Below are 16,341 nucleotides of genomic sequence, written 5' to 3' on the forward strand. Positions count from 1 at the left end.
TGTCATATATTAGTTGTGGGCTTGCCTTATATGGCCTTTATCACATTGAGGGACATTTGTCAAATGCTTTTTCTGCAGCTATTGATATGGTCCTATAATTTTACCCATCTATTGTTTCATTTAACAATTATTTCTGAGCTATCCATCAGATCTATGGTATACACAGAGAATAACTTCAAGTGAAAACAAAAATTTCTCTATAAAATAACTTTTAAGTTTATGTCACTAAAACTGGGTTTAGCAATTGTGTTGTTTAATTGAAGTAATGTTAGTGTACAACACTATATATGACGTAGGGGAGTAAGTTCACACCTCTTCAAATTTATGTTATCACACCACATGCAACACTAAAACAGTGATAATCCCCCACCATAATCCATTATGCCCCCTCCTCTCTTTGCTGCCACCTCTCCTTCTGGTAGCTTCAATACTACAATCACATTTCTAGGGTACTTGTTTTTGTTTAGTTTTGGCTGTTTCTCTATTTTTTTTTATATATTACACATATAAGTAAAATCATGTGAAAGTAAGAAAGTCATATAATTTTAAATACCGCATCTTGAAAATACTATGTATCCTATTTTTTGATTTATATTAAACCATCCTTGCATCCCAGAGATAAATCCCACTTGGCCGTGGAGTATGATCCTTGTAATATGCTGTACAATTTGGTTTGTTAGTATTTTGTTAAGGATTCTTGCATCTATGTTCATCAAGGCCAGTGATTTTCTCTTCTTGTAGTTCCTGGTTTTGAATTAATGGTAATAATAATGTCCTTTTAAAATTATTTTTGAAACATACTATCCTCTTTGATATGTTGGATCAGTATACGAAAGATTGCTGTTAATTCTTTACATGCTTTGTAGAATTCACCAGTAAAGCTATATGTCCTAGACCTTTCACTGTTTGTAGATTTTGATTACTAATTCAAAATCCTTTCTCATTATTGATCTGTTCAGATACTCTATATCGTCATGTTTCAGGTGGCTGGTTATATTTTGCTATGAATATCCATTTCTTCTAGGTTATTCAATTATCAATTGTTATTAGCAATCTCTTATAACCCTTTTCTCAATGTGGCATCAGTTATAACATCTCCTTTTTCATTTCTGATTTTATTTACTTGAGTCTTTTCTTTCTTAGTCTGGTTAAAAGTTTTTAAAATTTGTTTATCTTTTTAAAAAACCAACTCTTAGTTTCTCTGATCTTTTTCTAGTCACTAATGCATTTATTTCTGCAGCAGCATTTCAGTTTTCATTGTGTGGGCACTTGTAGAGTGGCCAAGGAACTAGGTTTGAAGCATGGGAATTTGTAGAGTGATGGTATTTCCAGAATCTGGGGCATGGGAAAACACAGCGTTGGAGTCTCTGTGGCAAAAGCTGAGATTATCAGTATCCTTTGAGAAGCATGCTGCTAGGGTACACACCAACAAACACCATGGGGTCCTCTACTGCTTATAAAAGCTGCAGGAAACCCGTCCTGGGCTGTTGAGGTATTTAGCATCAAACTCTGGCAGGGTTCTTAACAAAGTAGCCACTGAGAATTGTGTTGGCACCCACTGTGTAGCTAATATTCATAGCCTCCACTCCATTTCTTTTTTTCTCACCCTTCTCCAATGTCTCAGCAATGCTGATTATCCCAGCAATCCTTTCTGTAGGGTTAGTATCCATATTTTTTCTTCCATTGTGTTGCTTCAGGTTCTTAATTAGATTCTTGAGACTTCCCAGCCCTATTTCTGACCTCACTCAGTAAAGGCATTTTCTTCTTTGTGGCTTTTAACAGTTTTTGGCTCAAAGTCCATTTCATGTGACATTAGTATAGCCACCCGTGTTCTCTTTTTTTTATTATTTGCTTAGAATAGCATCCTTTCACTTTTGACCTATTTATGTTTTTGGTTATAAAGTAAATCTTTTAAAAATAGAATAAAGATAGATGATCAATTTTATCCACTATACCAATGCCTGCATTTTAATTGGGTATTTTAATCCACTTATGCTTCTAATGATTACTCATAAGGAAGGACTGCTGCCATTGTTATTTTTTTTAAAGATTTATTTATTTATGCAAGAACCGGGGTACAGGCCAGATGGGCGGGAGTGTGAGAGGATTCACCAGAGACAGAGTGGGGAACAGAACAGGCAGACTGATGAAATACACTGCTGAGGGGAGCAGCGGGCATGACAGGAGAGGTTTGCCGCGCCATGTGGGACCCTTGCTGGCCGGCAGGGATCCAACCGGCGCTCCAGAGGCTGCTGACAGCTTCCCAGCGAGGTGCTCAACCACCTGTGCCACCAGGGGAGGCCCTGCCATTGTTATTTTTTATATAGTTTATATCTTTTGTTACTCAAGTACTCCGTTATTGCCATTGTTTCATTTTATTTTTTTCTACCATTTTGATTCCAAAAATGAAAAAAATTTAAAACAGTATTTTACCTGATATTTGGAGACTTAAAATTTCTTCCACTTTTTTAAAATACTTTGGAACTTAATTTGTCTTAGAATACTCACACATTATAAATGCCTGATCTGATTGCAAATTCTATGATGAACCCTCCCAAATACTGCATGGAACCTTTAATCTAAGGGAACACATTTGCACTTTAACAATTGCAATTTTTTCTCTTGAGCTGTCTTCCACAGTCTCATGGTCACTAAAATAATAGTTTCATAGAACTGAACTACGTAATTCTTCAGAATCCAATGGGTTCTTGTTTCTCCAATTATTTCACTAATGCAGGTAGTGGTTTCCTAGTCTTAAAGATATCCATAGGTGATGATTTCGTAAAGTCCATCAATAAACTATCTTAATTTACCTTTATTGCTGAGAATTATTTATAAGATTACTCTGAATATGAGATGCAAATTAAAAGCATAATGAGATACCACCTCACACCTGTGAAAATGGTCCATATCAAAAATACCAGAAACAACAATTGCTGGCGAGGTGTGGAGAAAAAAAGAGCATCCTAGACTATTGGTGGAAATGTAGATTGGTCCAGCTCCTCTGGAAAGGAGTATGAAGGTTTTGCAAAATATAAATAGATCTACCACATGATCCAGCAATTCCATCCATAGATATCTACCTGAATAATGCAAAAGCACTCCTATGTTCATTACAACACTATTTACAAAAGCCAAGTCATGGAAACAACCTAAGTGCCCAATGACAGATGAGTAGATAAAAAGACATGGTACATATATACAATGGAATACTGCTCAACTATAAAAAAATGAAATCTTGCCTTTTGTCCTATCACGGATGGAACTGGAAGGGATTATGCTAAGTGAAATAAGTCAGAAGGAGAAAGAGAAATACAGATGACTGCATTTATATGTGGAATAGGGAGAAACAAAACAAAGGAACAGACAAAACTAAACCAAAACAAACCCTACAACTCTGACTGTAGAATTGAGGCTACCAGAGCAAGAGGCAGGGTGGGGCGGTGGTAACAAAGGAGGGAGGAGGACCAAAGGACTATGTTGGAGGATTACTGGTGCTTTTCTTGTGGGCATGGTGTGGTAACATATAGCTGAAAAATTATGAGCCTGTACCCCTAAATCATACAGTGTTGTAAACCGATGTTACTTCAATAAAAAAATGATACAATTAAAAAAAAGATTACTCTGGGGGCCTCCCTGGTGGCGCAAGGAGTTAAGCACCGCACTATGAAGCAATACGCAGCCTCTGCAGCACGAATTCGATCCCCGGCCAGCCAGGGAGCAACCCACATGGCACAGCAGACCTCTCCTGGCTCGCCCGCTGTTCCCCTCAGCAGTGGACTTTGGTCAGTTTGCCTGTTCTGTTCCCCACTCTGTCTCTGGTGAATCCTCTCACCCCCCCCCCACCACCTCTGGCCTGTACCCCAGCTCTTGTATGCATAAATAAATCTTAAAAAAAAAAGATTACTCTGAATCTTCTGTAATGAAAGGTTATTTGCTCCTCTTTTTGCCATCTTCTTGCTTAATGGCATTTCTACTTTCCTCTGCTTTTAGACTTTATGAAGTAACAAAGTGTTCTTACCTTCTGGTTTGGCTGTTGTGGGAGTGTAAAAATAGACTTCCAGTAGGTCCAGGTAAAGAACACAAAGATGGCATGGTAGAATATGAGGTAGATAACTGAAAATTAAGAAAAAAAAATCAGTGTTTATGCTCTCTATTTCTAAGAGTTCAGAAAGACAAAGTTCAACAACAAATTTCTATTTTGTTTTCCTACTACCAAGTATTTTCTGGTATTATATTATGAAATTTTCACTTACCATTTTCCATACAGTGACAAAAACAGGTTATAATACCAAATTTTGATTCAGAGACTTTCTAGCAGTTGCATATCATAAAAGTTGACATATGATTCTGGGAGTAAAGGGCAAATGCTCTTTATGACAATATAGAGGAAGTTAATGTAGCCAGTCATCTTCATCTCTGCTACTGTGGGTGATGAATGATGATGACATTTGCACAGCACCCATGCTTTCATATATATATACATATATATATATGTATGTATATATAAAATCTCATTTAATTTCTTCAATAACTTTGTGAGATAGGTAATAGGCTAGGGATAGTTGATCAGTTGATTATCCAAAGTCATTTAGCTACTATAAAATGTAGCCAGGTCATAAACACAAGAATTTCTGACTCCAAATCCCAAGCTCTTTTGAGTAGCTCCCTACTAAATTAGCCTCTTGAAATGTGAGTTCTACCTTTGAGACAATTGTAAATGTGGTTCTCTACTCTTTTCTTTTCATACTTGTCTTCTAGAGAACTCTTCTAATATGGGAAATTTCAGTATACTCCATAGAAGTCGTTGCAAGATTGAAAGCCTGTTTACTGTTTCATTGTCAAGTCTTTCATGGTAAGGTCTTACTATTTCAATCCATCAGAAAGCCTGAAGGGAATGATATGACTCAAGAGCAAGTTTAATAGGGCTGGGCCTCTCAGATATTTATGGCTGAATTGAAAAATGCTGTACTCTCTTGGCACAGTGCTACCAGACCTATTTTTTTAAGATTTATTTTTATTTATGTATGCATACAAGAACTGGGGTTTAGGCCAGAGGCAACAGGGGGTGAGAGGAATCATCAGAGACAGAGTGGGGAGCAGAACAGTTGGATCTATTGAAATACACTGCTGAGGGGAGTAACGGGTGAGAGACAGGAGAAGTCTGCTGTGCCATGTGGGCCAGCTCCCCAGCTGGGGCTCAAACTCATGCTGGGTGGCTGGCCAGAGCTTGATAGTGCTGAGACTTTAACCCCTGTGCAACTAGGGAGGCCCTACAAGACCTTTTTTTTTTTTAAGATTTATTTATTTATTTATACAAGCACTGGATACAGTCAGAAGCGTGGGAGGGTGAGAGAATTCACCAGAGACAGAACAGGGAATAGAACAGGCAAGCTGACGAAACACACTGCTGAGGGGAGCAGCGGGCGAGGCAGGAGAGGTCTGTCATGCCATGTGGGACCCTCTCCGGCTGGCTGGGGATCGAACTGGTGCTGCAGAGGCTGCAGGCAGCTTCACAGCCCAGCGCTCAACCACTGCGCCACCAGCAGAGGCCCCCTACAAGACCTTTTTTATGTGCTTAATTTGTATAACATAAAAAGTAAATGTTTACTCCAGATGTACACCCACCTGTCACATCTCCCTCCTAAGGCATAGGATTTTTTAAAAATGATACAACAATTTTTATGATTTAGTGGGTTTGGGCTAACAACTCTTCATATGTATGGCACTACATCACACCTGTGTATACCTGGGTGCATCATCCCACATATTCTTCTGTGTATTTTTTTATATAAATATAGGAACACAATTTTATATACTGTAATTTTTGTAATATTTTACAATTTTTTCATTGCATTTCTTTTGAAAGGAAACACATTCTCAAGGCTTCAACTTTGAAGGTATAAAATAGTACATAGTGAAAAGTCTCCATCTATCCCTGTCCCTCAATCAACAGTTTCTCTCCCTGGAAGTAACAAATACCAGTTCCCTGACTTTATTCTGTATTTGTTCAGATTTTGCATACACAAAAGCACCAAAATAATTTGCTTTTCACATAAATAGTAGTATTTCATATTCACTGTTTTATGTCTTCTTTTTCCATTTTTCACTCGCTATAAGCTGAGTATAGAATTGAGACTACCTGAGAGAAAGGGTGGTGTGCAGAACCAAGGGACTTGTGAGGAGAGGCAATGGATTATAGTAAAGGATTATGGGTACTTTGGTGGTAAGTGTGGTATGGTACCATGTAACTAAAAAGGTATTAACCTAAATCTATTAAATCATATATATTGTATAATTTTTAAAAAATCATATATATAATTTTGCATAGCAAAAGAAACCATCATTCAAATTACAAGGCAGCCTACTAAATGGTATAAAATATTTGCAAATCACATATCAGAGGAGTTAATATTCAAAATATATAAGCAATTCATAAAACAACAATAACAAAAATATACAATGTAATTAAAAAATAAGCAGAGGATCTAAATAGGAATTTCATCAACGAAGACACACATATGGCCAACAGACACAGGAAAATATGATCTACATCACTTATCAGCAGGAAATACTGATCAAAACAACAATGAGGAAATACAAATCAAAACCACAATGAGCTTCATCAGAAGAGTAAGAAATTGATGGCCCTAGCTGTAGCATAACCATCATCCAGCAATTAATTTTAATTCAATGCTTCAAACATTCTTCAGGCCCAGTGTGTGTTTAGCTCTGTACATTCATGGTGAGAATCCATACAGCGACTTTGTTTTTCACTTTTATTGCAGTATTGAATAAATTACATGAGACATTCAGTACTTTATTATAAACTCAGCTTTGTGGTAGAAGCTTTAGCTAGACTGCAGGTTAATGGAAGTTTTGTCAGCATAATTAAGATAGGCTGTACTAAGCTATGATGTTCTGTAGATTAGGTGTATTAAATGTATTTCAACCTTAATATTTTCAATTTACTTTTGACTTATTATGAGTTTATCAAGATGTAAACCCATCATAAATTGAGGAAGACCTGTACTATGGTCTACTGTCTTCCCATCCCTCTGCTCTGTTGACCCTGTAGCCAACACCTCTGTGTTAAATGCATATAGCAAACTACAACTTTACAACATCTGTTTAAAACTTTTAAACAGCTTGGTAGTTAGTGATTACACTAACTTCCCATGAAGTGAGAACTGAATGGCTATATAAAGTGGCTATATAAATACTTATGGTTATAAAATACATAGAAGGAAATATAAGCGAAACACTACATGATATGCACATCAAAGACATCTTTACAGACACATCACCCAAAGCAGTGATAGTGAAGGCAAAGATAAACAGCTGGGACTACATCAAATTAAAGAGCTTCTGCACAGCAAAAGAGACAATAACCAAAACAAAGAGAAACCCCACCGACTGGGAGAACATTTTTGCACACAACACTAATGATAAAGGACTGATCACAAAAATCTGCAAAAAGCTGATGAGACTCAACAAAAACAAAGAAAATAATCCAGTCAAAAAATGGGCAGAAGTGCTAAAAAGAAACTTCTCTGAAGAGGAAATGCAAATGGCCAACAGGCATATGAAAAAATGTCCTAGGTATTTACCCAAAGGACACAGAAACATCAATTCCAAAGAGCACCTGCACCCCTATGTTTATAGCAGCACTGTTTACAATAGCTAAGCTTTGGAAACAACCCAAATGCCCAAAAATAGATGACTGGATCAAGAAGACGTGGTACATATACACCATGGAATATTACTCAACAATCAAAAAGATAAACACATGCAATTTGCAGCAACATGGATGGAGGTGGAAGGGATCATGCTCAGCGAAATAAACCAGAAAGAAAAAGATAAATGCCGGATGGTCTCACTCATAGCAGGAATCTAGAAAACTTAAGGGACCAGGAAAAAGAATAACTATAAGAAAGAAAAAATCAAAATCAACAAACAACTATGAATCAGAGACACTCTATGAGGGTTGGGGGGGTGGGGAAAGGAGGGCTTGGGGTCAAAATCAGGGGGTTGTAATTGTATGGGGAATATAAAAATAAAATTTAAATTAAAAAAATAAAAGCTAAAAAAATAAATAAATACCTATGGTTATACCTGGTAAAATAATGGAAAACTAAAGGACTGTTAAGACTCATAATTACCTAATTTTTTTATGGAAAATACCTTTAATCTCTTTGGATTACTAGTATAGATTATAGACTAAGCCAATCTGGGGGTGAAGAGTAGAGAGGAATACAGTAAATGTACTGGAAGTGCAATGGTGAAGGATTAAGCCCTTAAAAGTCATTCATTGGAGAGGACTCCAGCAAGACTGCAGCTAAGTGAAGAGGTTGGGCTGGCCTCCATATACAATTAATTTGCAGCAGAAAAAATAGTCCCCAGAGGAAAAACAGACAATTATAGTACACATGAAGAGCACTGGTCTGGTGGAAAGGGGTAGGGAAAATTGTAATTAACCTATGTCTACACAGATAGTGGGGCAATACAGTCCATAAGAGGGAGGGATGGCTATTGTGCAGAACCTCCTACAGTTGTTGATTCAGGGCACACACACCAACATGAGGTCTTCGGAGATCAAACACTGCAATGCATAAGGGGGTGCACAAAGTTGGAATCTAGGAAAGAGGGTGTACTATTGGAGAACTATAGGACCAAGGATGAAAAAGTGATGATTACTGACTTGAGCTTGAAACTCCCAATATAAAACAACTGGAATACAAATTGGTGGGGCAAACCAGGTCAGATCACCCGTGTCTCCTCATAGAGGAGGCTACTACTTGAAGCCTGAGGCTGAGCTATTCAAAATACCTGAGACCTCCCAACCAAGGCTAAAACTGAGAAAATGAATTAACACTTGAATTAAGTAGAATTTAAGCATCTGTTAATCACAGGGTAAACACCCTATCATAAAGCTTTGCACTGAAAAGTAAACAATTCCTGACTTGTGACCTTGTATCAACTATACTCCATGTCCAGCATTGCATCTAGTGCTCAAACACAGCAGAGGTGGAAGCTGACACAAAACTATGAGTCCAAGGAGCTAGACTAGAGAAGGGGCTCACTGTGGATCCACAAAACATAACCCCAGTATAGGGAAAATGAGTTAAAAATCATGAGTTAAAATCATGAGTTAAAAAGGCTTTTTATGCCTTCCCACCACTAGCATCTATGACTGGCACCTGCAGAGCATGGGGTGTGCATATATGTAAATGGAGACACCTGTGGGAAGATTGTACCAGGGTGGTGTCACTCTGAGGCAGGAGGACAGGAGAGGAGACAGCCAGCGAAATGCTGAGAGAAAGCTGGTCTGTCCCCTGATTCAGCATTAAAGGCCTGTGAAAATCTACCTAAGGCTCCAAAATTAACTTTTCATCTGGGAGAACTGACAGTGAAACTATCAGGCCTGGGGTGGTTGCAAAATACCTGGCAACCACCGCACAGTAGGAAGTCTGAATTCCTGAGTTTACTGGCGTTAAACTACAGTACACTACTGCCTGATCCTCTTTAATACCTACTTCCCTGTAGTGCCAGCAAGGCACAGTGCAGGCTATGACACGGGCAGACAGGTAGAGGAGAGTCCTGGAGCCCTCGGTGACTTTCTCAGGCTTTTATTGAGCTTTTTGCATCTTCTGTAGTGTGACAAGCAGGTACACAGCAGGCAGTGGGGCCCGGATCCAGGAGGCTGGCCGACTTCCCAGCCCCCCATGAGTCTTCACTCTTTCTGGGTTCTCTGGCATTCTCTCGTGGTCTCTGGCTTCTCCTTTGCTGCTCTGCTAGTTCTGCTCTTCTGCTGCTCTCTTCGCGTTCTACTACTCTGCTGGCGCCCCCGTGATGCCACCCTTGTAAGCCCAGTCTCTCAGCCCAGGTGCACCCACTTATGTATACCCACACCCTACTCCAGGTGCCCACCATCAGGCATGCATGCAGGAAGGCAGGGATCTATCATTAATGCTAATGGAGGGAGGGCGGAAAATCCTGATAATTTTCACTTACTCTACATTCCCCTTGCATAGTATCAAGTTTGAATCCCTGATGCTCAAAGTTTGATCCTATTCTCTACTATTGCCCTATTTTCTACTATTGCCACTTGCCCATAGCAGATCTCCAATCACTACAACAGGTGCAAAGGCACCAGTCTGACAGTCTGTACCTCTTACAAGTCACAAAAACTAAAAATGAAAAGACAGAACGTACCACAAATACAGGAGCAAAAACTCCCAAGAGGAGTCTCAATCCAGCAGAACTGCATAATATGCCTGAAGAGGAGTTAGATAACAGTTGTAGCAATGCTCATTGAACTGGAAAAAAACCAATGGATGTGTAGGGTAAAGAAAATGTCAGGCTTTTCTGCCCTTCCGCCATCAGGATAGATGATGGATCCTTGAGGTCCTGAATGCATGCCTGATGGCGGGCACCTGGAATAGGGTGTGGGCATAGGTAGATGGGATTCACCTGGGCTAAGACTGTGCTTTTAAGGGCGGCGTCACGGGGACGCCAGCAGAAGAAGCTGAAAGAGAAGCCAAGAAGCTGAGAATGAACAGAAGCCGAGAAAGAAGCAGAGAACGCCAGAGAGCCCAGGTAAAGTGAAGACTTGCTGGGGGCTGGGAGGACTGCCAGCCTCCCGGCCCCCCATCACCACTGCCTGCTGTGTACCTGGTAATCCCAATAAAAACCTGCCGAAAACCACTGAGGACTCTGACTCCTCCTTTACCTGGTCTGCTGGATCCTAGAAAACCTGCTCTGTGTCATTCCTGCCCCTACAGGATAATATAAAAGAGGAACAGAATAAAGACAGAAAATATGACACAGTTGTAATTAGAAGTAACAGATCTAAAAAAAATACTAACTGAATTAAAAAAAATGTAATTGAGAGACTCAATAACAGACAAATGGAAGCAAAGAAATTAATGAGCTCAAAAGCACAATGTCAAAGAACATACAAACAGAAGAACAAAGTGAAAAAGGACTTAAATGAAACTAATGTGGGATAACCTAAAGAGAAATAGCATGTATATCATGGGGATCCCATAAGAAGATAAAGACAAAGAAAATTCAAAGAATAATTGTAAAGAACAACTCCAATGTGGGAAATGAAACATGTTGTGATCCAAGAGTTCCAAGCAAAATGACACCAGACACACACCAAGACACATTATAATAAAATTGTTGAAAGTAAGAATACTAAAAAGATAAGAATACTAAAAAAATCAAGAAAAAAAGAGTCACCTGTAAGGGAACCTATACTGACTGAGGCAGTAGTGCACCAGTTAGACTGTCCATAGAAAAACTAAACAATAAGGGAATGGAAGGAGATAGTGCAGGGTAAATGAATTGATGAGGCTTTTTGCACCATGTAAGGGCAGGACAGGACACAGTGCAGGTTCTCCGATCCCATGCAGACCGGGTAAAGGAGGAGTCAGAGTCCTCAGTAGTTTTGCAGGTTTTTTATTGGGGTTCATCAGGCATATGGCAGGCAGGGGTGCTGGCTGCGGGGCTGGGAGGCTGGCAGGCCTCCCAGCCCCCAGCAAGTCTTCACTCTATCTGGGCTCTCTGGAGTTCGTTCTGCTGCTTCTCGGCTTCTCTTTCAGCTTCAGCTTCGGCTTCTAATGCTGCTACTGCTGCTGCTGGCGTCCCCGTGACGCCGCCCTTAAAAGCACAGTCTTAGCTCAGCTGAATCCCATCTACCTATGCCCACACCCTATTCCAGGTGCCCGCCATCAGGCATGCATTCAGGACAAGGATCCATCATCTATCCTGATGGTGGAAGGGCAGAAAAGCCTGATATTTTCTTTACCCTACAGTCCACCCCCTCAGGGTTTTCTGCCATACAGTCTATACATATATATACAATTTTCTAAGCAAACAAACAATGCAGCCATGGCCCACAAAAGCAAATACATCAAATATAACAAAATACAATATAACAAAGTACAACAGAACACAAATAAGTCCAGGCAGGGCACCAACCTAGTGCAAAAGACAGTTATTGGTACCAGCAGATGAGCCACCAAATCTGCTGCCGAAGGCACTGCTCATACGAGGGAGGGGAATCACTCACGGCATCTACTATATCACACCAGGAGCCGTCAGGCTTCCTGGCCTTCTCTGGCTGTAGTCTCGGCTACAAGCCACACACCGCATTCACCCCCAGGATGCACTCACTCTGGGATTGGCGATTCCATACTGTTGGAGGTAATCGCCAACCCTCAGGGTTTCTGTCTGCAGTCGCTCCAACACTCGGCCTTCACAGCCACCAGTGTGACTCACAGACCCCTGCACTCAAGCCAACCCACTGCACAATCACATGGGTTGGGGATCCAAACTCTGCATTCGGCTTGGGCTCCACCCCAAGCCACATTCCCCACCCGTCCCCCAAGGACAGGTTCCTCAGCTCCTCACCCTCACTCAAGAATGAGCAGGGCATCACCCACAGGTGATTTTACGAGACTCACAGTTCTCAGCATACCCAGGCTGCTTAACAGCCGCTTAGGGCTTCTCAACTTAGCATCAGTACCAGCTTTTGCCTTCTTAGTTGGCTTTTCCCCTCCACCTGGCTGTTGGGCATGCACAGGCTGCTTTTGGCCATCTAGGCCCACTGGCCACCCCCAGATTCCCATCTCCTGGGGTTTACAAACAAAACTGTTCCACCCCCAGGCTCCCAAAACATATCAACCTGCAAGGTCCTCCACCTTCTGGCAGGAATGTCAGTCCATCAGTCCATCAGTTCAAGTCCATTGGCCTCTCCCTGCTTCAGCAACGGCCTGCTGCCTCAGGGGTCATTGGCTGGTTCTTTCCGGTGTCGTTGGCTGGTCCTATCCGGTGTCGTTGGCTGGTCATTTCGGGCGTCTCCTTCACGCCAGGTCTTATCCTATAGCTCGTGGACGTATCCATCTTCTGTACCGCCCTGGCGCCTCCAGCGTCGACACAGGCAAACACTTACTCCTTAGTCCCTCCAGGTCTTCGGAGGGCTCCAATACCCGTCTGCATGGACCTTGCCGGCTTACGCCAATTGTAAGGGAAGGACAGGACACAGTGCAGGTTCTCCGATCCCATGCAGACCGGGTAAAGGAGGAGTCAGAGTCCTCAGTAGTTTTGCCGGTTTTTTATTGGGGTTCACCAGGCATATGGCAGGCAGGGGTGGGGGCTGGGAGGCTGGCAGGCCTCCCAGCCCCCAGCAAGTCTTCACTCTATCTGAGCTCTCTGGAGTTCGTTCTGCTGCTTCTCGGCTTCTCTTTCAGCTTCGGCTTCGGCTTCTAATGCTGCTGCTACTGCTGCTACTGCTGCTACTGCTGCTACTGCTGCTACTGCTGCTACTGCTGCTACTGCTGCTACTGCTGGCGTCCCCGTGACGCCGCCCTTAAAAAGCACAGCCTTAGCCCAGCTGAATCCCATCTACCTATGCCCACACCCTATTCCAGGTGCCAGCCATCAGGCATGAATTCAGGACAAGGATCCATCATCTATCCTCATGGCGGAAGGGCAGAAAAGCCTGATATTTTCTTTACCCTACACCCACTAGCCTCTGTGGCTATCACCTGCCGCCTAGATGGTGTTCATGCAGAAGGCACTTGGGAGCATGGGCATGGGGCACACGTGCCTGACTGTGGACACCTGGAGTATGGGTGTGAGCATGCACAGGTGCACACCTGAGCCTACAGGCCAGGGATATAAGTGCAGCATCACTCAGAGGATGGCTATGAGAGGACAAGTGGCATGACTACAGAAGAGGCGAGAGCACGAGAGAACGCCAGAGAAAGTCCAGAGAAAGATTCGTGTAAAGATTCATGGGAGGGCCAGGGGGCTTGATCGCCCATGCTTGCCTCTTTGCATGCCAACCTCCCTGCCTGGTGTGCCTGTGTGCCTAGGTCCCTAAGAGGATTGAAGCCTGTAAAATCCACTGAGAGCTTCAGGAATCTCTTTAACTGTCTGCCTGATAGTGAACCTGCCCTGTACTTGCTGGCACAACAGATACTTAAGATACTTAAAAAGATATCCAGTCAAGAATGCATTATCCTACAAGTTCAACACTTAAGGCAGAAAGAAGGTTAAGGAGCTTCACCAAAAAGCAAAAAAAAAAAAAAAGTTACCAACAAGATTCAAATGAAATAAGCCTTCGAGGAGGAGTTACTATAAAGCAACACAACAACAAATAAGGTAATAGACCTAAATTAAATAACATGGAAGAGGAGGAGAGTAACAATCAGTGTGAGACCAGTTAACTCAGTGGGTCCATCATATACTAACTTCAGTAGAATTTTCAAACAAAAACCAAAACAAGGAACACATAAGAGAATAGAAATGAAACCTAAACAAAACATAGAAGACCTCAAAAAAATAAAGACAAGAAAAACAAAAGTAAAAAAATAAACTGGCAAAATCGCTTATATGGCAACAATCCTCTTAAATGTAAATGGTTTGAACTCACCAGTCAAAGGGTATAAAGGGCTGAATGGATTTCAAAATAAAGTCCAATCTTCTGTTTACAAGAAACCCATCTTACTAACAAAAACAAACACAAACTAAACACTAGAAGACACTCCTACAAGAGACACCAACCAAAAAGTAAGCAACAGCAGTTAAAATAGACCTTCAATTAAAAAAGGTAGTAAGTGGACCTCCCCAGTGGTGCAGCAGTTGGGCGCTGGGTTGCAAAGCTGCCCGCAGCCTCAGCAGCACCAGCTGGATCCCCAGCTGCCAGGCGAGGGACCCACATGGCGCACAGACCTCTTCTGCAGCCTGCTGCTCCCCTCAGCAGTCTACTTCGTCTGTCTGCCTGCTCTGCTCCCTGCGCTGGCCCTGGTGAGTCCTCTTACCCTCCCACGCTTCTGACTGTACCCAGTGCTTGTATAAATAAATAAATAAATAAATAAATAAATCTTTAAAAAAATAAAAAAGGTAGTAAGAGATAGGGACAGATATTAAGATTAAGGGTCTAATATAACAATGACAAATAACACTCATAAATATATATGCACCAAATGATGGAGTATCAAGATATATAAAACAATTACTGACAAAACTAAAGACAGATATTAACACAAACACAGTAATTCGAGGGTATGTTTTTAATATTCTGCTTACAACTATGTAAAGGTCCGCAAGACTTAAATAAGGAAACAATAGCTTTAAATGGAAGTTAGACAAATAGGGTTAACAGATATCTATAGAACATGCCACACAAAAACTGCAACACATACATTTTCTTCAAGTGCAAAGGAAGATTCGCAAGAATAGACCATATGTTGGTACACAACTCAGTCTTCAATAAAACTTCAAAGATCAAAATTATTCCAAGTACAGTCTCTGACCATCATGCCATAAAGTCAAAAATCAACTTAAAAAAAAAAAACAACTCAGGGCCTCCCAGGTGGTGCAGTGGTTGAGCGCTGGGTTGCGAAGCTGCCCGCAGCCTCTGCAGTGCCAGTTGGATCCCCAGCTGCTCCCTGGCCACCGGAGGAGGGTCCCACATGGCCCACAGACTTCTCCTGCCTCCCGCTGCTCCCCTCAGCAGTATACTTCGGTCCTTCTGCCTGCTCTGCTCCCTGCTCTGGCTCTGGTGAATTCTCTCACCCTCCCCGCGCTTCTGACTGTACCCAGTGCTTGTTTAAATAAATAAATAAATCTTTAAAAAAAAAAAAAAACAGGAGAAACTATAAACACATGGAAACTACACAATATCCTGCTTAGTAGATACTGGATAAGAGGAAATTAAAACAGATCAAAGAAACACCTTGGACTGGGGGGCTCTCTGGTGGTGCAGGGATTAAATCTCAGTGCTATCACTGCTATGACCTGAGATTGATGCCCCGCCAGGGAGCTGACTCACATATGGTTTAGCAGATCTCTCCTGTCTTGCCCACTGCTCTCCTCAACAGTATATTTCAGTAAATCTGCCTATTTTGCTCCCCACTCCATCTCTGGTGAATCCTCGCACCTACCCCACACCTCCGGCCTACACCCCAGCTCTTCTATGCATAAATAAACAAATCTTAAAAAAAAAAAAAAACCACCTTAGACTAATATATCAGAATTTACAGGGTAGAGCAAATGCAGTCTTGACATGGAAGAAAATTACAATATACACTCAGATTAAGAAGAAAAGTCCCAAGTAAACAATTTAATGTTTCACCTAAAGCAATTTGAAAAACATGATCAAACAAGACCCAATGTTAATATTAATAGAAAGGGAATAGTAGGGCCTCCCTGGTGGTGCAAGGGGTTAAGCACAGCACTATGAAGCTATCTGCAGCCTCTGCAGCACAAGTTTGATCCCCAGCCTTCCAGGGAGCTATCCACATGGTGTGGCAGACCTCTCCTGTC

The 16,341-nt window shown here is 41.6% G+C and overlaps 1 protein-coding gene across 2 annotated transcripts in view; it reads right to left on the minus strand.

Moving 5' to 3' along the window:
• ZDHHC15 (zDHHC palmitoyltransferase 15) overlaps positions 1–16,341 on the minus strand; it is a gene marked incomplete at both ends in the record, with an annotated part of 101,142 nt that overhangs the window by 45,839 nt on the left and 38,962 nt on the right. For both annotated transcript variants that reach the window (XM_084259246.1, XM_084259245.1), the window contains one exon: positions 4,022–4,116. In XM_084259246.1, coding sequence (XP_084115372.1) covers positions 4,022–4,116 — 95 coding nt within the window. The remainder of the gene's footprint in view (positions 1–4,021; positions 4,117–16,341) is intronic.

This window comes from Talpa europaea (genome assembly GCF_964194135.1).
Source record: "Talpa europaea genome assembly, chromosome: X".
NCBI lineage: Eukaryota > Metazoa > Chordata > Mammalia > Eulipotyphla > Talpidae > Talpa > Talpa europaea.